The sequence below is a fragment of the Erythranthe guttata genome, chromosome 9 (assembly GCF_056151865.1).
Source record: "Erythranthe guttata isolate IM_541 chromosome 9, IM_541, whole genome shotgun sequence".
NCBI classification, from domain to species: domain Eukaryota; kingdom Viridiplantae; phylum Streptophyta; class Magnoliopsida; order Lamiales; family Phrymaceae; genus Erythranthe; species Erythranthe guttata.
Genome location: NC_142541.1, coordinates 16,608,604 through 16,632,810, shown reverse-complemented (window position 1 = coordinate 16,632,810; position 24,207 = coordinate 16,608,604). Strand labels below are relative to the sequence as shown.

The following is a 24,207-nucleotide window of genomic DNA, read 5'->3' as shown; positions in this document are numbered from 1 at the left end:
GATTAATGTATTGTTCCTTTATTATTTATTTATTTATTCCGGATCAAATAAATTCTTCAAACAGAACCTCACCTGAAAACTGACCCATCATACTACAAATGAGGGGCAAAGTTGTCATTCTATACAAAAGATCAAAAAAGGAAGAAGCATAAATAATCAAGGGTAAAGGGGCAAATTAGCAAATATCCAAGGCTTAAAATGCAATTATCCAAAAAGATGAGGCTGAAAATGCAAGTTTCTAGTTGGGCTGGGCTGGAAAAGAAAAGTAGGCTTTAATTGCTGAAGGTATTAATAAGTACAAGCGTGTGATATTTTATTTATATATATAGTCCGCCCAACAAGAATTGCAGCAGCACGTGCATATTTAAGTACCACATATGTATATATTTTCCTTTTTCTTCCTTTAAATGGTAAAAACAAATCTAATTTATCTCCAACTTTATGAATTTGATTTTTGTTGGATATTTAAATTATTTAATAAATTTTATGAATATTTTTTATTTACTGTCACAATCAATTTCCTAAATCAAAACTTCATTTAACACATAAAATTGATAGGAAACTACACTACATTGATATCCATGATTTACAGGGTGAGGTACACGGATTACATTATGATTGTTTATTTATATATGTGAAAATTGTATCGAGTGATTTTTTATCGTTAATTTACACACATCAATGTGTGCGTGTGTGTATTTTTGTGTGTATATGAATTATAAAGATTTACCTACTGTACTCGTCTAAACAATGGTAAATTAGACTAACCTCCCTGAGGTAAAGGGTAATTACAAAACAACCCTTATATTTAAGAAATTACATCCAAACTCCCGTAGTTTATAAATTTCTTGAATCAAACCCCTATTGAAATTGGAGGGGTTTTGTCTGTAAATAGGTTTTACCTCAAGGTGACGATTGTAATTTATCCCATAAACAACTCTATACTGAATTATACTTGAAAAAGTAAATGATTATTCACCATTTATATTTTTCATAAGAAGAAAAGACAAATTCCAATTAACTAAAATTGTTTCCAATTTTTTCAAAAATAGAAAAATCCAAACTTGTCTTTTTTTATTTTCCAGCTACGAATTTCATTTTTAGAATTTCATCCATCCATTATCATTCACATATTTATCTTCATAAATAAATAATATAAGGGTAAATTACAATCACCCCTGAGGTATGTTCAAATTACAAAAAAATCCCTCTTGTTTGGATAATTACATCTACCACCCACAACTATGAATCTTCTTACACATCCACCTTTATGGTGTCAAATTCAATATAATATTCTAGATTCCGTGGAATGTTCTTTAGTTTGTACTCATTTTATGCAAAAATGCAGTTTCTGATGCACCACAATCTAATATTTACAAGCCAAAACACACAATCTTATGATCATTTTGCTTCAAAACGTGGAGATTGAATGGGATAAAATGGGTACAAAATTGAGAATATTTCATATAATCTAGAAGATTCTACTAAATTTGACATTACAAGGGTGGACGTGTAAGAAAATTTATAGTTGAGGGTGTGTTTGTAAAAACTCAAACAAGATGAATTTTTTCATAATTTAATTATACTTCACGAGCATTTGTAAATAAATAAATAAATAATTAGATTTCAATTGAAATGGGAGTCCCACATAAACACCACACTCTTTTACAGCTCACTACTCTGCCCACTGACCTTCTTTTTGGAAATTAATTTTTAACTTTTTTTTAACCGATAAATAAATATATATATATATATGCAGTACTGAAATCTCGAGCTCAATCCCCATCTCCTCTAATGGCGATTTTTCCAATTACAACCATTATTTCTACCATCTTTTTCTGTACATTTTTTCTTACGCCTTCTTCATCAATTGAAGCAGCAGAGCATAGGAAAACCTTCATAATCCGTGTCAGGCATGAAGCGAAGCCTTCGGTTTTCCCCAATCATAGTAATTGGTATGAATCTTCTCTGAGATCCATCTCCGCCGCTTCCGTCGGTGTTCCGTCGCCGGATTCTGGTGGCGCGAGCCGCGTTATCCACTCGTACGACACCGTTTTCCATGGTTTCTCCGCCAGTCTATCGGCTGCGGAAGCTGTCAAGCTGGAAAGCATGCCTGGGATAATTGCGGTGATTCCGGAGCAAGTGAGGCAACTGCACACCACGCGCTCGCCGGAGTTTCTCGGCCTGAAAACTGGTGATAGTGCTGGGTTGTTGAAGGAGTCGGATTTCGGGTCGGATCTTGTAATTGGAGTTATCGACACAGGGATCTGGCCCGAGAGTGAGAGCTTCAATGATCGAGATTTAGGTCCTGCTCCGGCGAAATGGAAGGGCGAATGCGTCGCTGGTGCGAATTTTCCGGCGAGTACGTGTAATTTGAAATTAATCGGAGCTAGGTATTTCTGCAACGGATACGAAGCAACAAACGGTAAAATGAACGAGACTACTGAGTTCCGTTCGCCTAGGGATTCCGACGGTCATGGCACCCACACGGCCTCAATTGCCGCCGGAAGGTACGTGTTTCCAGCTTCGACTCTCGGCTACGCTCGTGGCATGGCGGCTGGAATGGCGCCCAAGGCTCGGCTCGCGGCTTACAAAGTCTGCTGGAACGCCGGCTGCTACGACTCCGACATCCTCGCCGCCTTCGACGCCGCCGTAGCCGACGGTGTCGATGTCATCTCCCTCAGCGTGGGCGGAGTGGTCGTGCCCTACTACCTCGACGCCATAGCCATCGGCGCGTTCGGCGCTTTCGCCGCCGGAATATTCGTCTCCGCCTCCGCCGGCAACGGCGGCCCCGGCGGATTAACGGTGACAAACGTCGCTCCCTGGGTTACAACCGTCGGCGCGGGTACCATGGATAGGGATTTCCCCGCTGAAGTCAAGCTCGGCAACGGCAGAATAATTCCCGGCGTAAGCGTCTACGGCGGACCAGCCCTAGCGCACGATAAGCTCTACCCACTAATCTACGCCGGCAGTGAAGGCAGCGACGGTTATTCCTCTTCCCTCTGTCTGGACGGTTCATTAGACCCAAATGTGGTCAAAGGCAAAATAGTACTCTGCGATAGAGGAATCAACTCCAGAGCTGCAAAAGGTGAAGTGGTGAAGAAAGCCGGCGGAGTTGGTATGATTCTAGCCAACGGAGTCTTCGACGGAGAAGGCCTCGTTGCCGACTGCCACGTCTTGCCGGCGACGGCTGTCGGAGCTTCCGCCGGAGACGAAATCAGAAAGTACATCCAATTATCTCAGAAATCGAATTCAAAATCTCCGCCGCTCGCAACGATAATATTCCGTGGGACCCGCCTGAACGTTGCTCCGGCGCCCGTTGTCGCCTCCTTCTCCGCCAGAGGCCCGAATCCAGAAACCCCCGAAATTTTAAAGCCCGATCTAATCGCACCGGGTTTGAATATACTCGCTGCATGGCCCCACAATGTAGGGCCCAGCGGAATCCCGTCCGACAAGCGACGAACGGAGTTCAATATTTTATCCGGAACATCAATGGCTTGCCCACATGTCTCTGGTCTGGCTGCTTTACTAAAAGCAGCCCACCCAGCGTGGGGCCCGGCAGCTATCCGCTCGGCCTTGATGACCACGGCTTATAATCTCGATAGCCGTGGCGAAACAATGTTGGACGAATCGACTGGCAATTCTTCAACGGTGATGGATTACGGGGCGGGCCATGTCCACCCGCAAAAGGCAATGAATCCGGGCCTTGTTTACGATTTAAGTTCGTACGATTACATCGATTTCTTGTGCAATTCGAATTACACGACGAAGAACATCGAAATGATTACGCGAAAGGGGGCCGACTGTAGCGGGGCGAAGAGGGCGGGGCATATTGGTAATTTGAACTACCCGTCGATGACGGCGGTTTTCCAACAATACGGAAAGAGTAAGCTCTCGACGCATTTCATAAGGAGCGTGACGAATGTGGGGGATTCGCATTCGATTTACACGGTGAGAATTCGGCCGCCGCACGGGGTGGTGGTGGTGGTGGAGCCGGAGAGGCTAGTATTCCGGCGGGTGGGGCAGAGGTTGAATTTTCTGGTAAGGGTGCAAGTGGAGGCGGTGAAGGGGTTGTCTCAGGGGAGTTCGGTTGTGAAGAGTGGGTCAATAGTGTGGTCTGATGGGAAACATATTGTGAATAGTCCAGTAGTTGTCACTCTGCAGCAGCCACTTTGATCCAAAAAAAACCTTAAATCTTTGCTAAGAAAAGATTTGTGAGGTTAATATATCTATATATATATTTATATATATATATATATATGTATGTATAATGGGGCATCTTTCTAGTTCAGAAAGTAGCTATAAGAGTAAGTTGGTTTGTAGGTGTTGCTGATCAAGAGTTTGTGTAATAACATGTTAGAATCAAGAATGTTTTTTGTGAAGAAAAAAAAAAATTACAATCAAACAAATATAAACATTTAAAGTAATATGCAGGAATTTGTCATAGGAGTTTGCAAAGTAAATCAATTATATGGTCAGAAACAAAGATTTTAATGCAGTAAAACTAAAAAAAATAAACAAAAGGTAGGTAACAACAAAATTATTTAAAAAGTGGGGCCCATTAGTGTGAAAAATAGTGTAGTGGCAGACACCATAACATTTCTGATGTCTCCATCATTTCTCATGCTCTCGTGACTCGTCAGCCAAACAGTTTAGGCTTTATTTGGATTTTTTTTTTCTTTTTTCTAAATATTATAATGATTGTAGTTTGTATTTTAGTGAAAACATTTAATTTTATAGCATATCTTAATAATCACTTTGTTCCCTAAAAAAAAAAAATCACTTTGTTAAATATTTAGTGTTAAGATTTCTTCTTGACGAACACTATAGTATTGGTAATTCGAACTACCCGTCGATGACGGCGTTGTTCCAACAGTGCGGGAGGAGCAATCTTTTTCCGGCAGTTAGGGGCGGAAGTCGAATTTTCCGGTGAGGGTATCTTTTTGGGATAAATTATAACCGTCCCCATGAGGTAAGGACTATTTACGAAACCCTACTAGTATTTCCATAATTATGTCCGGACCCCTGCAATTAATAGATGTTTTACATTAACACCCCTTGGAATGATGTGGTGAAATAACTTTCCACTAAGCGCACATACACATATGTGTGTGTATGTGATTGTGTGCAGATCAACAGTTAACAATCACCCGTTATAGTATCTAACAAACCCTTTGGAAGGGAAATGGATGTAAGAAATTTACAAACTACAGGGGTTGGATGTAATGTCTAAAACATGAAGGGTTTGTTAGTAAATAAACTTTACCTAAGGGAGGTAGTTGTAATTTACCCATCCTTTTTGTATTGGGCTTTCACCATAAGTATATGTTGACAAGTATTTGAAATACAAAGCCCATCAAAGCCCAGTTTAAAAGCACAATATTTATTATTTTATAAGTTATAATTAATTTATAAGTTTAAAAAGGTATACTATTGCAAAGTTTGAGTCTTTGTCCCTTCCAGCACCATTCAATTCAACTGCAAACAAATTGGTTTATGGTGAGTAATTTTTTTCTGAATAAATAAGTTATTAAATAGAATTATATGAATGTTTCTTATTTCATGTAAGTTCGAATTTTGTTTTCTAATTCATCATGAGATTTGAGGTTGAATAGCGATGCCTTTTCATCTACGCTTGTGGAATTTTAAATTTGGTTTAAACATAAATTAAGCATAATTAAAACAAAAAAAAAACATTAGAACCAACCTGGCCGCCGGTTCCCTCTCAGCCGCCGTCAGCTGCTATCGGATGTTTAACATCCAGGCCCGGTCGGTTCTGAGGGAAGACGAGAAAGGCGGTCGCCTTGGGCCCCGATTTTTTATGAATTTTAGGGGCCCCGATTTTAGAAAAATAGTCCTTATACATTACTATTTATTGATAATATATCTATAATAAAAGTATATATATTCAGAAAAAGAAATAAAATAAAAAAATATGATGAAGATTCGTCAAGTCTTTGTCTTCGATTCTCCGTTACCTCGTTCTTCTTGTTCTAAGAGGGTGTTTGGCTAAGCTTATAAGATGTTAAAAGGAGCTTATAAGATGTTTTAGAGCTTATAAGCTCTTCCAAAGTGTTTGGTAAATTTTTAGAAAAAGATCTTATTTTTTTAAAAAATAAGCTGTTGGAGAGCAAATAAGATCTTTTTAAATAAGTACCTCTACCCCACCTTTTTATTTAAGATCTTTTAATGAGTAAAAAAATGAAATAAGCCCATTATCCAAACACTCTAAAAATTAATCCTAAAAATAAGATGTAACAGCTTATCAGCTCTTAAAACATCTTATCAGACGTTAGAGCTTATCAGCTGTTTAAAATAAGCTTAGCCAAACACCCTCTAAGACTGCGTAAAAAAAGTCCAGATTTTAATATAGGTTTAATTAAGACTTGGTAATATATAAGAGTTTCCTTGTGCAATCAAAATTCCTATAATTCCACAAAAAACCTCATAAGAAAATATAAATTGAGTGTAAAACTTACACTCAACACCTCTAAAAAACATCGGGGGCGATGCCCCCGTACCCCCAAGTTTTTTAACCTACTTTGTTATATTACTTCGAACAAAAAAAAAAGACAATGTTGCCCCTGGTAGGGGCCCCCGTTTCAAAGATCTACATAGTTCGCCTTGGGCCCCCGAATTCCTAGGAACGGCCCTGTTAACATCAAGAAGAAAAAAATTGAGCTAAAAACAAATATAGATTAAAATTGGAATGTATACACACTGCACACATATAGATTAATTGATTTTCCTTAATTTTATCGGTTGAACTAACACAACACGTTGCATCTTTTGCCACATTAGTTCACCAAGACTTGTGAGAGATGGAGATGAACAAGTATAAGGCGGATTTAGACGCACAACGAAAACGGAAGAGGAAACAGGAGGTATGTAATTGGCTTTCTTTGTATTCACACTTGTTGTTATATTCATATGGTATTTTTTTTTTAATATTTGTGATGATATAGGATATTGATGCTTTGTGTGCAAAGAAACGGACTACAGCAATTGGGATTGAAAATTTGCCAGATGATATTCTTATTGCCATTCTGTCTCGTATGAGCGTCAAGGATGCTGTGAGGACTAGCATTCTTTCTACTAGATGGAGATATTTATGGATGTTTATATCTGGGACGTTGGAATTTGATGATAGGGAGTTCAATGGTGGAGACAATTCAATTTTAGTTAAAAGAGAAAAATTCAAAGCTCGTTTGCGTCATGTACTCAATTTGTATCAGGGTGGGTCAGTTGATAGTTTAATTATTCAGTTTACTAATTTACGTTCACGAGTTCGATCTAGTGACATTGATAGTTGGATATATTTTGCTATGCACAAGGACGTAAAGAGGTTTGAATTGAATTTGTCATTTCGAGATGGGTTCAAGTGTGACGTTTATGATTGGATATGTTTGTCGGTCAATCAGAAGCGGATAAAAAGGTTTGAATTGAATTTGTTAGAGCAGGAAGGGTTCCATTGTTGTTATAAGTTTCCTAGCATGGAGAAGTTGTTATCACATTCCCATGAGGTGAAGTCCGTTTTTGGCTCACTAAGATCGCTTAGATTGGTTGATGTTGATATCGAGGATGAAGTGGTTCAGTATTTTTTAGCTTCGTGTCCTTATATAGAACATTTATGCATAAGAGCCTCTCAGTCTACAAAGAATCTTAAAGTTGTCGATCCATTACCAAACTTGAATCAATTGGAAGTATCCGACTGTGTGAATCTCGAAAGTCTGGAGATATCTGTTAAGAATCTTGTCTCGTGTACATATCAAGGAAGGGAAATCAGCTCGCCGTTCAAGAAAACTCCAAATCTTACTGAGCTAACTCTTGGTGGGGAGTTTTGTCAGTCGTTCATTTTTGAACCTAATAAACACTCGAGTTATTCAGTTCAACTGGTGAAGCTTGTATTGAATGTTAAAACAAGGGTTGGTGCTAGAGCAATTATTATTATTATTATTAGTTTTTTTTTTTTTTTTTTTCTTTTAATCTCTTATGTAAATCACTAACATTTTCCTGTTCCGATTCTTTTTGTTAGACTCCTGAAAGAACAACTGTTCCTCCTGATTTGCCTCAGTTGTACTCTCTCAAGCGGCTCGAATTGAATATTGTATCAATAGCTTTCCGAAGCCTTTTCTTCTTCATGTCATTGATCAAGGCATCTCCTAACTTACAAGAGTTCAAAATGAAGGTGAATTTTCTCACTGTGAATATCCAACTTTATATTTCATGTTAAATTTTTAAATTATTTATATTATTAAAATGCGTTTCTTATTTTAGAAATCCTATTTCTCATGTGCATGTTTTGAGAAATAGTCCTATTTCTTACGTGGGTGCATGTTTTTCATATTTGTCACAGATAGCGTACCTGACCTACAACCGCAGATTTATAATACATCCGGTACAAAGATTGACTCAAATTTAAACAATTCTTTGATTAGTAATAACAATCTTCCATTTAAAACATCTGCTCTTGGTCTTTACAGGAAGTAGCAAGGATGCCGTTTCCTGATGTAACGCGATCAACGTACGAAGGTTTTTGTCATAAGAATCTTAAGGTGGTTGAAATGTCTGGGTTAATGGGGTACACAACTGAAGCAGAGTTCATTATCGAACTATTATCTAAGGTTGCCCCGTCAATTGAAATGGTTTTGTTCGATACACGAACTGATTATTGCCATTTTAATCCACTGGTAGATATTGCCACAGCAAAGGAAGGGGCAGTGATTATGTACAATATTCCCGGCGGTAGGGCTCAAACCAAAATTTGGGCAAGGAAAGTGATAAAAAAATGTCCATCAAGAATAAATTTTGTTATAACATAGATGCTTCCTTAATTTCTTTGAGAAAACCCCTCACTACTTTTTTTAATTAAGGGAGGCCCAAAATATTTTAGTCCATTTGAGAAAAGTCCACACCCATTTTCAGCTATTATATTTTCCAGCTTTACCCCCGCCCGCCACCTCATCACTAGGTCAGCGCTCCAGGATTTTATTTATTATTATTTTTTTTTCTTTCTTTTTTTCCGTTTATTTAATCGACTATGCTTATGAAGCATAGTCGATTAGTCTTAAATCGACTATGCTTCATAGTCGATTAAGGAAAATCTTTAATTTTTTAATTTTTCTTTTGTTTCTAATTTTTTTTTTTTAATGTTTTTTTGGTTTTTTTAATTTTTTTCTCTATCAGGTTTATTAATGCATAGTCGATTAAAATTTTAGCTATTAAAAATAACAAATCATAATTACAAAAAAAATGCAAAATCAACTATATTTAAAAAAAATATACAAACATTGTAATTGATTTATACATTGGAATCAATAAACAAAAAATCAAAAAAAAAAATAAAAAAAAATTAACAATTGGAGTTGGTTAACCTTAATCGACTACCGAACATAGTCGATTAAGCCTTAATCGACTATTGAACATAGTCGATTAAACACACGTAGTCGATTAAGGCCATGTCTGCGCGAATTTCTTTTTCTGCGCGAATTCAGCAAACCCATCGCAATCTTCCACCCAAAACCGCCGCCGCCAACAGACCTATCGCAATCCTCCACCCAAAACCGCCGCCACCAACCAACAGACCCATCGCAATCCTCCACTCAAAACCGCCGCCACAACCATCATTACCATCACCATCCGCGCACACATACGTCGCCGGTAGCAGACCCATCGCAATCCTCCACCCAAAATCACGCCATCAATGTCAAACGCTATTCCGAAGGACACGCTGCTGTGAGGAAAGTCAAATGAAAATTAATTAGTAATCAAATAAAATTTCAGGAATCGACGATTTCAAATATTTTTTTTATTAAGATACATAATACAGCATTTACATGTGTGTTGTGTGTGAAAGAAAAAAAAAATAAGCAAAATAGGAAGTAGAGTGAGTACGGGGGAGGAGGTTCGGAGTGGAGGTGAGAGAAGAAGCGCCGCCCATTGTTGGCTGAAAGCGAAGAAACTCTGTGCCGATTTTGTGGAGAAATTGCAATCCTCCACCCAAAATCGCCGCCGGTAGCAGACCTGTTACTCAGAGACGGGCCTTGTGGAGTGTAGAAATTTGTATCGTGGCTCTCGTTGTCGGAGGACGACATCGGCGGCGGCGAGTTTATGATCGGCGGTGGTGGGGGAAGCTGCTTCGTCAGCGGCGTCAGGGGCTGGAGGTCGGGGCTGGGTCTGTAACGATTGGATTTTCTAATGTAAAGAAAAAAAGAGAGAATGGCATGGGTTAGGGGGGTTTCTTCGACCCTACACCCGGTGAAAAACACCAGGTGGTCTTCTGCTGCCACGTGTTCTTTTTTTTTATTTTTCTAAAACCCCTAAAGGTAAACCCTAGCGGGGAATCTATTATAAAATACAAAAAAGAGACACGTGGCAGCAGAAGACCCACCCGGTGTTTTTCACCGGGTGTAGGGTCGAACAAATCGGTTAGGGGTAATAAGGGTGGTTTGGGAATTATTAAATAATATTTGGGTAGAATATTAGGTAAGGGGGTTTTCTCTAATTATTTTTAAGAGGGGGGGTTTTCTTAACTCATTTACCTAGATGAGGGGTATTGCTAATTATCCCATTGTTTTATCCAATTTCATGTCCGAATATTCCAATTTTATGTTCTAATTTTGTTCACCTCACTTGTTCATATTCGGGCATGTTTCTCAATTGTTTTGGATACATAATATTATATATTTGTAAACATATTCCAGAGATGAAGCATATTTTAGAATTATTTTCATTACGTAATACCAAATTATCAGAGTGTTTAATTTTGTCGATACTGATCCAATAATTTTTCAATTTTGAAAAAAAAGTTTTTTCATTTTAATTTAGAATTTTCTTGAACTTGCTGATTTATGTGGATCGGATTTCAGTTCTTTGTACGGTTGCATTTCTTGGTATACAATTATTATAGGGATTATTAGACAAAATCCCCTCATTAGACATGTGCAATAAGATGGATCCAAAAAAAATTCATTTTATTGAGATAAATCCAAAATATTATTATTCATAAATAATACAAATTTCATATAATATTCTTTCTCATTTTTTTTTACCCTAATTAATAACCACTGGCCGTCCTGTCTTTTTTTCCCCTCTAATTTATCTCTTCTCTTCCTTCTCTCCAATCCCACGCTCCTATGTCTCTTTCTCTCATCACCGCCGCCCCTTTTTCTCATCACCGCCGCCCCTACCCTGTCCTCTTTCTTTTCTATCTCCCTTCTCTGCACAACCAACACCTCCATGTCTTTTTCTCTCATCACCGTGTCGTTGCCCCGCCCATCAAGCCGATTAGGAATTATTCTCGGATCTAAATCCAACTCAAGGACGAACTTCCAAATCAAACTTGAGGTCATCGTCGTTGCCGATAAAATTTTTTTTTCCGTGCATACAGGTGACGTCTTCTTCGACAAAAGATTCGCCATCTTCAGAGAAAGTCGTCTGCGATAGAATTGGAGGCTGGATCGGCGGCCATCATCATAATTTTACTCTTTGTTAACTTGTGCTTGAATGGTCGATTCGTGTTTATGAATTCTGTTTGAATTGGCAAATCGTTTCTTGTATGTGATGATTGGGTCATAAGATGTGAATTTCCTAGGATATATATGAAATTTATTCAAGAATATATTGCACAATATTCACTTTGTATGGGTGTCATTGTGTGTATGCATCATCTCACTGTGAGTAATTTTCAATTTTGGATAAATAAATAAAAAACGTTAATTTATTTTTATATTAGTTACCGACTAGGCATTCTATTAGAATTTTAGGACAGCAACATAAAACAATTGAATGATTTTCTTAATATTAGTAGATTTCGTTAATTTCTAGTTGATTTCGGTAAGTTTTTAGTGGTTTTCGTTATAATTAGAGTGGATTGTCTTTAAAAAGGGGATTTTTTTTTAGTGGATTAGGTTAATTTCGTAGTAGATTACGTTAATATATTAGTGATTTTCTATATTTTATAGTGGTTTTTGATGAGCTTAATAGTAGTTGATTTCGTTAATATTAATGGATTTCGTTACTTTCTAGTTGATTTTCAGTAAGTTTTTAGTTGATTTCGATGTAATTTGAGTGGATTTTGTCTTTGAAAAGAGGAAGTTTTTTGTACTGGATTAGGTTAATTTCGTAGTGAATTACGTTAATATTTTAGTGGTTCTCTGTATTTTATAGTGGTTTTTGACGAGCTTAATAATAGTGGATTTCGTTACTTTCCAGTTGATTTTTCGGTACGTTTTTAGTTGATTTCGATGTAATTTGAGTGGATTTTGTCTTTGAAAAGAGGATTTTTTTTTTTGTACTGGATCATGTTAATTTCGTAGTGAATTACGTTAATATTTTTGTGGTTTTCTATATTTAATAGTGGTTTTTGATGAGCTTAATTGTAGTGGATTTTGTTAATATTAGTGGATTTCGTTAATTTCTAATTGATCACGGTCAGTTATTATTGGATTTCGATATAATTTTAGTGGATTTTGTCTTCGAAAAGATGATTTCTTTTGTAGTGGATTAGGTTAACTTTGTAGTGCGTTTTGCTTTCAGAACGGATTTTTTTTCGTATGAATTAAATTGACACGTTGTTGTCTCATTTTTCTTTTTGTTAGATTTTTGAACAGACGGCGATGGCAGAAGGGTGATTAGGTTGGGTGATGCTCGGGTAACTCTAGTATTTGTTAGTGGTGATGACGTTTGTTGGTGTCTTTAAAAAAGAAAAAAAACCAGAGTAATAGTAGTAGTTTTGTTAGAATTGTTAAAACTATTTGTTTTTTCTTCACGCAAAACACACTGTTTTTCTTTTGGTACCGATGATGTTGATTGCGGAAGTTTTGTAGTTAATTATATTTAATTTCATAGTAGGATTGCATTAATTTTATTTGAATTATGTTAATTTCATAGTTGATTGATAAATTTATTGTGGATTTCGATAAAATTTATTTGAATCAAAATAAAAAACAAAAAAAAAAAAACATTTTTTTTCGAAAGAATTCGAAAAAAATCGAAAAGACGATTTGAAAAAAATGAAATTAAAAACTGAAAATGAAATAAAACCATTTAAAAATAATTAAAATGAAAAAAATGAAAATTATAAATAAGAACAAACTAATTTAAAATAAAAATAGAAAATAAAACTCAATCAAAATTAAAATAAATATAAAAAAATAAAGAAATCCAAAAAGACCCTGAATAGAGGTAATCTGCATTTAATGGGATTAGTTAGGGCATTTTGGATAACTTGTGTCATTTGGGTTTATGTAAAAAATTGAATTAAAATTTGGATTTATCAAGAAGTAAAAAAACCAATGAGGGGTGTTTGTCATATATCCCCATTATTATAATGCACCACAAGTTCATTCGAACAATGTTTATAAGGTGGTGTTTGCAAACGTTTTTTCCAAAGTGATTATAAGTTTTTTTCTATTCAAAATCAGTTTTTTTTAAACATTAAAAAGTTCGTTATCACTTTGGAAAAACATTAGCAAACACCATCTTTTGCAACTGTAAATTTGAAATTTAAATAAAGGGGTCTTAAGATATATGTAACGTGTGACAAAACTTATTAGAACTAAATCACAAGTCTAATTAAACTTTTGTTTCACATTCTTTATAAAATTCATTCTAAAAATGACATTTACACACAAAAAATAAAATATGCACTAAGTAATATTTAAACTGCATTTATCAAAAACAAATATGCATTATACATTTCTTTTTTTTTTTACGTAGATCACGGTTATTTTTATTTTTTCAGTATTATAAAAATCTTTTTTTCCTTTTTCTCTACATAATATTGAAAATTATGATTTTGTTTTTTTAATTTTTTTCTCCAATATATAGTCACCTACAGACATGCATAGGAACTCGTAGTAATCGTAGACATCCATAGTCATTCGTACTCACAATTTAAAAATCCTAACTTTGCCTTTGAACTATAGCCGCCATTCATCCGTTGAGATTCCCAGTAAACCATAATAGTCACTCATAATCATGCTCGTAGAAAAAATGAAGCCCTAGATCTACAGTCGCAATCGCCATAGCCATAGCCATCGCTTTACGTTTTTCCCATAACCACTCCCTTCCGTAATCGCAACCACCACCACCCTAACCGCTTTCATACCGATCGACTCCATAGCCGTCACCAGATTGACAACCACGATAGCTGCTGCTAGGTCCACCACCCATCATAGCCGTGCCCGTATACATAATCAAGCCCCACAACCAGTCCAACCAAACCCGCCGTAGCCACTATAACTGCAGTTGCTAACATACCCACCTTCATAAACCACCAACCATACACTCTGCCGCAACCTAACACTCACATCTCCACTAGTCAGTTACCACTATCCACTACTCATTACTTGATTCATTTTTATATTTATATAAATACTAGTAATCATGCCCGTGCGTTGCACGGGACGCGTTAAACAAAAGAAGAAGAAAATAATTATTTAAATAAATGATAGTACAGATTGTAATAAAAAATCTATCAAATCATATTTAAATATATATGTGAAATTCAAATTGCATTCTTCGTCTTCCTCCTCCTCCTTCTCTTCCTGCTCTTCTTCGTCGTCTTCGTCGTCTTCTTCGTTCTTTTCTTCTTCCTCTTCTTCGTCATCTTCTTCCTCATCTTCCTCATCTTCTTCATCATCTTCTTCTTCCTCCTCTTCTTTTCCTCTTCTTCATCTTCCTCGTCTTCTCTTCCTCGTCTTCTCTTTCTCGTCTTCGTCTTCGTCTTCTTCTTCCTCTTCTTCTTCGTCCTCTTCTTCTTCCTCCTCCTCTTCTTCCTCCTCGTCTCCTTCTTCTTCTTCTTCTTCTTCTTCTTCTTCTCCTCCTTCTTCTTCTTTCTCTTTTTCCTCTTGTTCTTCCTCTTATTCCTCTTTTTCTTCTTCGTCTTCTTTCTCTTCTTCTTCTTCCTCTTCTTCTTCTTCTTTCTTCTTCTTCTTCTTCTTCTTCTTCTTCTTCTTCTTCTTCTTCTTCTTCTTCCTCTTATTCCTCTTCTTCTTCTTCGTCTTCTTCTCTTCTTCTTCTTCTTCTTCTTCTTCTTCTTCTTCTTCTTCTTCTTCTTCTTCTTCTTCTTCTTCTTCTTCTTCTTCTTCTCCTTCTCCTTCTCCTTCTTCTTCTTCCTCTTATTCCTCTTTTTCTTCTTCGTCTTCTTTCTCTTCTTCTTCTTCCTCTTCTTCTTCTTCTTCATCTTCTTCTTCTTCTTCTTCTTCTTCTTCTTCTTCTTCTTCTTCTTCTTCTTCCTCTTATTCCTCTTCTTCTTCTTCGTCTTCTTTCTTCTTCTTCTTCTTCTTCTTCTTCTTCTTCTTCTTCTTCTTCTTCTTCTTCTTCTTCTTCTTCTTCTTCTCCTTCTCCTTCTCCTTCTTCTTCTCCTTCTCCTTTTCATTCTCCTTCTCCTTCTCCTCCTTATTCTCCTTCTCCTCCTTCTCCTCCTTATTCTCTTTATTCTCCTTATTCTCCTTCTTCTCATTCTTCTCCTCCTCATCATCCTCCTCCTCTTCTTCTTCTTCTTCTTCTTCTTCTTCTTCTTCTTCTTCTTCTTCTTCTTCTTCCTCTTTCTCTTCCTCCTCCTCTTCTTCCTCTTTTTCCTCTTATTCCTCTTCTTCTTCTTCATTTTCTTCTTTGTCTTCTTTTCTCTTCTTCTTCTTCTTCTTCTTCTTCTTCTTCTTCTTCTTCTTCTTCTTCTTCTTCTTCTTCTTCTTCTTCTTCTTATTATTATTATTATTATTATTCTTCTTCTTCTTCTTCTTGATATTCTCCTTCTTTCACTTCTTCTTCTTCCTCTTCTTCCTCTTCCTCTTCTCTGGCCTCTTCCTCTTCCTCGTCATCGTCCTCCTCTTCCTCTCCCTCTTCCTCTCCCTCTTCCTCTTCCTCTTAGCTTCTTCGTCTTCCTACTCCTCTTTTTCCTCATCCTCCTCCTCCTTCTATTCATCTTCCTCTTCCTCCTCCTCCTCTTCTTCCTCTTCGTCTTCATCTTCCTCATCTTAATCTTCTCTTCCTCTTCGTCTTCCTCTTCCTCATCTTACTCTTCTCTTCCTCTTCGTATTCCTCTTCATCATATTTTCCTCTTCGTCTTCTTCTTCTTCTTCTTCTTCTTCTTCTTCTTCTTCTTCTTCTTCTTATTCTTATTATTCTTCTTCTTCTTCTTTTTCTTCATCTTCATCTTCTTATTATTCTTCCTCTTCTTCCTCTTCTTCTTCTTCTACCTCTTCATCTTCCTCTTTTTCTTCTTCTACCTCTTCATCTTCCTCTTCTTGCTCTTCTTCCTCTTCCTCTTCATCTTCCTCTTCCTCTTCCTCTTCTTCATTTTCCTCTTCCTCTTCTTCCTCTTCTTATTCTTTTCTTCTTCTTCTTCTTCTTCTTCTTCCTCTTCTTCTTCTTCTTCTTCTTCTTCTTCTTCTTCTCCTCCTCATCGTCCTCTTCTTCCTCCTCTCCTTCTTCTTCTCCTTCTTCTTCTACTCCTCCTCGTTCTTCTGCTTCTCCTCCTTCCTATTCTTATAAAGCAATTTCTTACGTTGAAAAATGTTGGTGAGAAAGAAGAAGACGAAGAAGAAAAAGGTGGAAAACCTCGGCATTCACTCAGCCATGGCAGAGCTATGCATACTTAGACAGTCATCAGTCAATAACTTCCAATCTAAAGTGTCGAACCCGTCTCAAATTACAACTGATCCATTGAAAACAAACAATAATTTGCCAAAGAGAAAAACATATATTCACATACAACTATGTAATATGAGATCAATCCTACAGAATAATTTTTTTTGCAAAACCTAACCGTAATTGAATACTAAAACCAATGAAAAAAAATGAAAAATGGAAAATAAAAATGCATACCAATTCCGTCGCCGTTAAAATCTAAAAAGCAAATTCCATCCAAGGTAAATTGCCTAAAAGGTTTTTTCAATCGACATTTGAAATTCGACAACATTGAAATGGTAAAACTTACACAAACTAATTTTTGTGATGATATAGTAGAAGTTCCATTCATCGTGTGTTGGAGCAAGGATAGAAAGTTTAGAGATAGTGGGAGGTTTTTCTTTTGTTTGTGAATTGTTGACAGGTAGTGGGAAGTTACTCTTTTGTGTGTGGGTGTTATGGTGTGAACTAAAAAACTGCAGAAAAAATAAAATACAGAAAAAAAAGACTGCCAACAAATGGAGAGTAAATAAAATAATAAAAAAAATACCATAATATTGCATTTACTAAAATACCCCTAGGTTTAGGTTTAGGCTTTAGTTCAAAATATCTTCGTTTTATATATAAGATATTTTTTTATTTTGGTTTTTATTTATTAAATTATAAGAAAATAATTTTTTTTTTTAAATCTAATAAAAATTATTTTTTTAATCTTTTTTGTTCCAGCTTTTTCTCCATTTTTTTTTCATAAATTAACTAAAAAAATTCTGAAATCAACTAATTTTTTTTTTAAACATTTTAATTAATTTTGAATATTTTTTTATTTATAATTTATTTGTGTTTTCTTTCCATAATCAACTACAAAAATTTCTTAATCAACTACAATTTTCATTTTTTTAGTTTATTTCACAATCAACTAAAAAATTATGGTAAACAACTAAAAAATTATGGTATTCGAACTAATCGTCGATGACGGCGGTGTTCCGACAGTATGGGAGGAGCAAACTTTTTCCGGCGGTTAAGGGCGGAAGTCGAATTTTGTGGTGAGGGTATCTTTTAAGGGTAAATTATTAAAGTCCCCCTGAAGAAGTAAAGGCTATTTACGAAACCCCTAGTATTTCCATAATCACATCCATACCCCTGCAATTTACGGATTTCTTACATTAACATCCTTTGGAAGGGAAATGGATGTAAGAAATTTACAAACTACAGGGGTTGGATGTAATGTCTAAAACATGAAGGGTTTGTTAGTAAATAAACTTTACCTAAGGGAGGTAGTTGTAATTTACCCATCCTTTTTGTATTGGGCTTTCACCATAAGTATATGTTGACAAGTATTTGAAATACAAAGCCCATCAAAGCCCAGTTTAAAAGCACAATATTTATTATTTTATAAGTTATAATTAATTTATAAGTTTAAAAAGGTATACTATTGCAAAGTTTGAGTCTTTGTCCCTTCCAGCACCATTCAATTCAACTGCAAACAAATTGGTTTATGGTGAGTAATTTTTTTCTGAATAAATAAGTTATTAAATAGAATTATATGAATGTTTCTTATTTCATGTAAGTTCGAATTTTGTTTTCTAATTCATCATGAGATTTGAGGTTGAATAGCGATGCCTTTTCATCTACGCTTGTGGAATTTTAAATTTGAGGTATTCATAGTTTAACATAGATTAATCGCAAATAAAAAAACGTTAGAACCAACATTTTTTTTTCTATTATTTGTTTTTTGGTTTTTTTAAAAATTAACTTCTTCTTTTGCTTCTACTTCTTTTAAAATAAGTTGTTTTAAGCTATTTTTTTAAAAGCACCCCCTAGACCTGCTTATTCTATTTTCATTTTGCAGAATATATGCAAATACTCGTAACTTTTAAAAATAAACACTTACTTAACTATTTATCTCATTAACTAACTTCTACTTTTGAATAAACTGTTGGAAACACCGTCTTAGTATTTTTAGAACATTCTTAGAAAGCTAATATATATTTGTTTTTCTAGAATATGAATTCTTTAGATATTAGTTTTATATCGTATGATCAAATTGATCATGATGGTCATCAGAATTTGTCTTGGGTACAAATAAAGAACTTTATCATATGCACTATCTATCTAGTTTGAGAGTCCTCTTGTCCGTATCATAGTTGATGTTGATCTCAAAGCGATACCGCGGCTCTTGAGTATGACTGGCTATATGAAATCACTGGGAGGACGTTAGGTTCATCCCGAAAACGAAGCTAAACCAAATTCAGTATGGTCGTAAATTCGAATAACCAATTGTATAGTTCTTGAAGTCCTATCGTCAAGGAAAGGGGCATATTCGTATAATGGTCACTGCCGACCTCAAAGCTATACAATTTATGAAAGAACTTGATGACAACGACAAAGAGTTAAGGTTTGCCGTGGGTAAATCCGTTAGCCAGAACGAAATAGAGTCTATGGTTAATCTGGCCAAAGATATTGGGATACCCTGCGGTGGACAAGGTAGCGTTGCTCGCTCGTAATCGGGATCTTTACGTGTCTCATCTAGAAATTGACGAAGATATATCGGAGTACTTGTAGATGATCTGTAGTTTACGGAGTTGGATTTGGTCTGCATGAAAAATTTCAATAACAAATTATTTATATTATTAAAGAATTACAAATAGAACTAAAAAAAATTACAAAATAAAAGACGAACTATTTTTTTTTTTTTTTATATTTTATATGTATTTATTATACTATAATTTTTTTTTTTCTATTATTTATATTTATAATTGACAACTCGAAAATTAGTATTTTTATTTATTTGTTTGTTTTTTCATCATTGGATTCATTCATTGTATCAAAAGGATTGAAAATCAAAATATAAAGTCGGGCTGTCATCTTTGACGACTTATCATCAACTTGATCATTATCTATTGTATTATTATTATCAACAACTAACACGATTTCAACCTAAAATCAAGGGCATTCTAGTCTTCTAACATGAATCCGTAATTATACTCGTCGTGCAGGGGTAGAAAGGTAAAACCACCTCGTTCCTGCCGATTTCTCACCTTCGTCTTTTTGCTCACCTGCATATAAAGAAAAGCTGCGTTTTTTTTATTAAACCCACAGTCCAGAAATACTTTAAATTTTCTCTCTATTTCCATAATTACTCAATTCGGAAACCTAATTATTGTAATAAATTCTAGAAGAAAACCTAGGTTGATATGTGTGGCGGAGCTATTATATCCGATTTCGTAGCGCCGGCGAGCCGAACGTCGCGCCGGCTGACGGCGGATTTGCTATGGGGCAGCGGAAGCGCCGATCTGAACAAGAGGAAGAAGAATCCGGTTAGCTACCACTCCAAGCCGCTGAGATCTAAGCCGATCGTTGACTTGGACGATGATTTCGAAGCTGATTTTCAGCATTTCAAGGATTATTCCGACGATGAAGGCGAGGTTAATGTCAAAACTCCGTTTGCTTTATCTGCTTCAGAGAACTCTGATTTTAAGGGTAACGCCGTTGACTTTATTTTATATACATAAATTTTGTTAATAGATTGGTATGTGTGTTTAACTCGCTTGTTGAACTGAAAGATCTATGGATTAATTTAAGAATAAATGATGTTTATGAACTATGAACATATTCTAGAAGTTTCCTTGCTTGTATGAAATAAAATGATTAATTTGTATTATTTATTTATTTATTCTGTGTTTATTTCTGTTGATGAAAAAGGATATTCAATTTATTTGTTGTATCGGATTTACGTTAATCTAAGAAACTTTGCAGTTCATTTGGTTTGGTGGATTAATTCCTATTAAAATTACTGTTTGTAAATAATGGCTTCAAAAAGTCTTCAATCATCTTTTTTCTTTTTCACCACAAAAGAAGGATGCAAGGTTATATTCTTTTCCCATTGAGGGTAATTATAACAATCTTTATTCATACGGTGCTCGAGATTGAGTTGTAGGTCGTCATGTCTTCTAGTCGATCTAGTCCTTGAGCCCGTTTTATTAGCGGTCCAAAGCCGGACTAAATTTCTTTAGCTTTGGTATTTATGTTATATTTTGATCTCTTTCTGGTCTCTTTTGGTCTCTTTCTGAAGGTATGAAAGCTACAGAGTCTGCCGATTCGGATGACGAAGCTGATAAGTCCTCGAAGAGAAAGAGGAAGAATCAGTATAGAGGGATCCGACAGCGTCCATGGGGTAAATGGGCAGCTGAGATTCGTGATCCAAGTAAAGGGGTTCGAGTTTGGCTCGGTACTTTTAACACTGCTGAGGAGGCTGCAAGAGCTTATGATACCGAGGCTCGAAGAATCAGGGGCAGCAAAGCAAAGGTGAATTTCCCCGAAGAAGCTCCAGCTGCTGCCTCAAGGCGCGCAGTTAAGGCGAATTCTCGTCAAGTTCTTCCTAAGGAAATCTCGGAGCCCAATGTGAACGCAAATTTGAACTTCATGAACATGCTAAACGACGACTGCTATGACTCAATGGGTTTTCTTGAAGAGAAACCGCAAATGAAGCTAAACCCACTAACCCCAGTTGATGGGACAAACGTTTACTTTAACTCTGATCAGGGTAGCAATTCTTTTGACTGCTCGGACTTTGGTTGGGGTGAAAACTGTGCAGCAAAGACACCAGAAATATCGTCTGTGCTATCAGCTGTAATCGAGGATGAGCCAGCTCAGTTCTTGGAGGAGGATTTTGCGGGCCCCACAAAGAAAGCGAAGGCAAATCCGGAGGAACTTGTACCTAGTGAGGACCTGTCAGCTTTCGACTCTGAGATGAAGCTCTTTCAGATGCCGTATCTTGAGGGCAATTGGGATACTTCCATCGATGCTTTCCTTAACGGAGATGCAACTCAAGATGGTGGGAATGCAATGGATCTTTGGTCTTTTGATGATGTTACGTCTATGCTTGACGGAGTCTACTGAGCAATGCTCGTTCCTCTTGCTGGTTTTTCTGTAAATAAGGCTACATGTCGGTGCTTTTCCTCCATTTTGATGTTCTTGTTGTGTTTGTTTATGGTTTATCGATTTGATGTATTCTTCTTCGTCTTCTTATTCGGTTTTATAGGTTGCTTTTGTTGCTGGTGATCGAAGGAGGGCAAACGGTTAAGCATGCTTATGCCATGGATGTTGTTGTATTAGGTTCTGCTTCTTTGTTGTGGTACATAGGCAAACTACTACTAGGTTGAATTTGTGTGTTTTATTCAGACTATTTTGAGGTTTGATTTTGAGAACTGTCTCTTATGTATGATTAACTATTGCTGCAAACTTAAAACTCTAATGTTATAACTATATGTTGTATGTTGAGATTTCTTTATTATGTGTTACAAATAATTGTGCCCTCCACCTTTTCTTGAATTATGGGTTTTTGTTTTGTTATCTTTTTTTTATAATTAAAATTGATTAGAATAATGGGAGTGGAACTAGTGGATTCAATATCAAAATAGCTAGTTGCCCACCATCATACAGAATGGTAGGTGAGAATTGGGAAGTTGTAGGTCAGGAGTTTCATAGTTGTGAATTGACTAAAATATCCCTTGGTTTTATTGGTGACTAATTAAATAATCTTTAATGAGAAAAGATCCCAAAATCATTTCTTGAGAAACCTAGTTAAGTGCAGTGGCAGCAACAAGAAAGGAATATTCCTCTTCTGATTCAACAAAAACCTCAAAGATCAAAGGTTAAGACATCATATAATTCTCCAAAAAGAAAAAAAAATGAAGTGCTTAATCCAAAAATGATTAAAGAAACTTCATCAAATCAATCATCTTGTAAGAATTCAAGAATCCCATTCTCCATCAAGAACACTTGCTTATTTCTTCTCCTTTTCATTTTCTTGATTATTTTCTTTCTAGGGCTCCCTCTTTTATGCATTATCTTGATTTTAAAGCCACAAATGCCCGATTTTTCTCTCCAAACGGTTAACGTGGAATCGTATAAGCTCGATTTGAGCTCCCAAGACCTTGTCGTTTCATCGGTTTTTTCTCTCAACTTGAGAGCCGAAAATCCAAATAAGATTGGACTAAGCTTTGATACCTCCAAGTTTCATGTCCTTAGCCAAGGGTTAGTTGTGGGATTGATTAGAATTCCTCAATTCCATCAACCTCCATTGAGCAAAAACGTTAGCATCGAAACACGAGTATTGTTCGATTGTGTAAACATTAGTGAAATAATGTACACAAATTTGAGGAAAGACGGTTCGTCAAATGGGGATTCTGATATCCGAATATTAGGTGACGTTGGAGCAAAGATTCGGATTTTCAACATCACCTTGCCGAAAATCAAGGTAGTAACTTAATGAAAAATTTACGAAATACGTTCTTATGTATTTACTTAAGAATATCCACACTCACCGTTTGTTTTACGTGCTTTTAGGTTGCTTTGGATTGCGATATAAATGTCGACCGATCGAAATTTTCGGTTAGTAATGAAGTTTACAGCATGATCAGATGGGATCATAATCACTTGGTATATATATGAACGCTTACGCTTAATAAATTAAGTTATTTTAATATTTCTTTGATTTTAACCTGCAATTATTAACTAATTAATTATAATTTGCAGATATCACTTCCCCTCAATTCACAAACAGTCTCGAAGAAATGCTCTATAGCTATTCTGGTTTAGCATAATCAATCCCATGGAAATTCTTTTTTTTTTTTGTAAATATAATTGAATATTCCAACATCATTAAATGGGCTGCAAATCTATTATGGGCTTTCTTCAGCAGTCTATTTCCTAAGCCCATAACATTGCTCGTGGAAAATAGCCCATGTAACTATTTGTTTTTTTAAATCACATATAAATAAAGAAAGGCAAATTATGGCCAACCCCCAAAGTAAGGTCAAATTACGAAAAAATCCCACTCGTTCAACTATGTAATGTCTTACACGTTCAGATCTAAAGTCAAATGACGAAAAAATCTCTCATGTTTGGGTAATTACAACCACCCGTTCAACTATGTATTGTGTTACACATTCAGACTTACGGTGTCAAATTTACCTAATGAATGAGGGTTTTCTTCTAAGAAAATACATAGTTGATGGTATAGTTGTAGTTATCAAAATATAATGATTTTTTCGTAATTTGATTTTACTTCAGGGATGCCCGTAATTTGCTAAAAAATAATGTGTACATTCAAATTAAGGGAAATACTATGCTACATCGAATGAAATACAACGAGTAGATCTTTACCATTTATAACACACAAACACACACACATTCATATTATTGTGTGTAGATCAGCGATTTTAGCATAGAAATCACCAAACTAAAACAATTGAATGGAAATATGAATTAAACATGTTATTATATCTTTAAGCTTTATGAACTATGAACAAAAAAGTCAATGCCATAATTACGTAGTCATCGATCCTTCTTATTAAAGAAGTTAAAACAAATTGCATGTGAAGACAGATCCAAAATCTACGATTATATATACAATTATGGAATTAAATTCTAAACGGACTCCCCATTATTTTGAGAAAAGCAGACCCCATTCAGGGCTTGACACGTGGAATATTAACTTATTTAAAAATTAACTAATTAATCAATTACGTGGCTAATCTAGGTTAGGACTCCTTTGAATACTAAACGGCATAA

The 24,207-nt window shown here is 35.8% G+C and overlaps 4 protein-coding genes across 4 annotated transcripts; all 4 read left to right on the top strand.

Annotated features, from left to right (window-relative positions):
* Positions 1-1,641: 1,641 nt before the first annotated feature.
* On the top strand, positions 1,642-4,409 carry LOC105975421 (Subtilase family protein). The gene has a single exon (XM_088823189.1). It carries the CDS (start codon positions 1,795-1,797, stop codon positions 4,174-4,176), a length of 2,382 nt encoding a protein of 793 aa, XP_088679315.1. The 5' UTR covers positions 1,642-1,794; the 3' UTR covers positions 4,177-4,409.
* A 1,153-nt stretch (positions 4,410-5,562) lies between these two features.
* LOC148768233 (F-box/FBD/LRR-repeat protein At1g13570-like) lies at positions 5,563-8,834 on the top strand. The gene is made up of 6 exons (XM_088823188.1): positions 5,563-5,751; positions 6,670-6,884; positions 6,966-7,925; positions 8,036-8,188; positions 8,357-8,398; positions 8,484-8,834. The coding sequence occupies exons 2-6, from the start codon at positions 6,822-6,824 to the stop codon at positions 8,820-8,822; spliced, it is 1,557 nt and encodes a 518-aa protein (XP_088679314.1). The 5' UTR covers positions 5,563-5,751; positions 6,670-6,821; the 3' UTR covers positions 8,823-8,834.
* A 10,721-nt stretch (positions 8,835-19,555) lies between these two features.
* On the top strand, positions 19,556-21,939 carry LOC105975864 (ethylene-responsive transcription factor RAP2-2). The gene is made up of 3 exons (XM_013001103.2): positions 19,556-20,112; positions 20,705-21,577; positions 21,674-21,939. Exons 1-2 carry the CDS (start codon positions 19,827-19,829, stop codon positions 21,529-21,531), a joined length of 1,113 nt encoding a protein of 370 aa, XP_012856557.2. The 5' UTR covers positions 19,556-19,826; the 3' UTR covers positions 21,532-21,577; positions 21,674-21,939.
* A 301-nt stretch (positions 21,940-22,240) lies between these two features.
* On the top strand, positions 22,241-23,454 carry LOC105975865 (NDR1/HIN1-like protein 6). Its single transcript, XM_013001104.2, has 3 exons — positions 22,241-22,891; positions 22,981-23,073; positions 23,170-23,454. The coding sequence occupies exons 1-3, from the start codon at positions 22,343-22,345 to the stop codon at positions 23,230-23,232; spliced, it is 705 nt and encodes a 234-aa protein (XP_012856558.2). The 5' UTR covers positions 22,241-22,342; the 3' UTR covers positions 23,233-23,454.
* Positions 23,455-24,207: the final 753 nt, after the last annotated feature.

Bases quoted from the DNA above. Each gene is read 5' to 3' on its own strand.
- LOC105975421 (XM_088823189.1), top strand. From the start codon at position 1,795: ATGGCGATTTTTCCAATTACAACCATTATTTCTACCATCTTTTTCTGT.
- LOC148768233 (XM_088823188.1), top strand. From the start codon at position 6,822: ATGGAGATGAACAAGTATAAGGCGGATTTAGACGCACAACGAAAACGG. The intron at 6,885-6,965 runs GTATGTAATTGG...GTGATGATATAG, and splicing joins AACGGAAGAGGAAACAGGAG to GATATTGATGCTTTGTGTGC. The intron at 7,926-8,035 runs GTTGGTGCTAGA...TCTTTTTGTTAG, and splicing joins TATTGAATGTTAAAACAAGG to ACTCCTGAAAGAACAACTGT.
- LOC105975864 (XM_013001103.2), top strand. From the start codon at position 19,827: ATGTGTGGCGGAGCTATTATATCCGATTTCGTAGCGCCGGCGAGCCGA. The intron at 20,113-20,704 runs GTAACGCCGTTG...CTCTTTCTGAAG, and splicing joins AGAGAACTCTGATTTTAAGG to GTATGAAAGCTACAGAGTCT.
- LOC105975865 (XM_013001104.2), top strand. From the start codon at position 22,343: ATGATTAAAGAAACTTCATCAAATCAATCATCTTGTAAGAATTCAAGA. The intron at 22,892-22,980 runs GTAGTAACTTAA...ACGTGCTTTTAG, and splicing joins TCACCTTGCCGAAAATCAAG to GTTGCTTTGGATTGCGATAT. The intron at 23,074-23,169 runs GTATATATATGA...TATAATTTGCAG, and splicing joins GATGGGATCATAATCACTTG to ATATCACTTCCCCTCAATTC.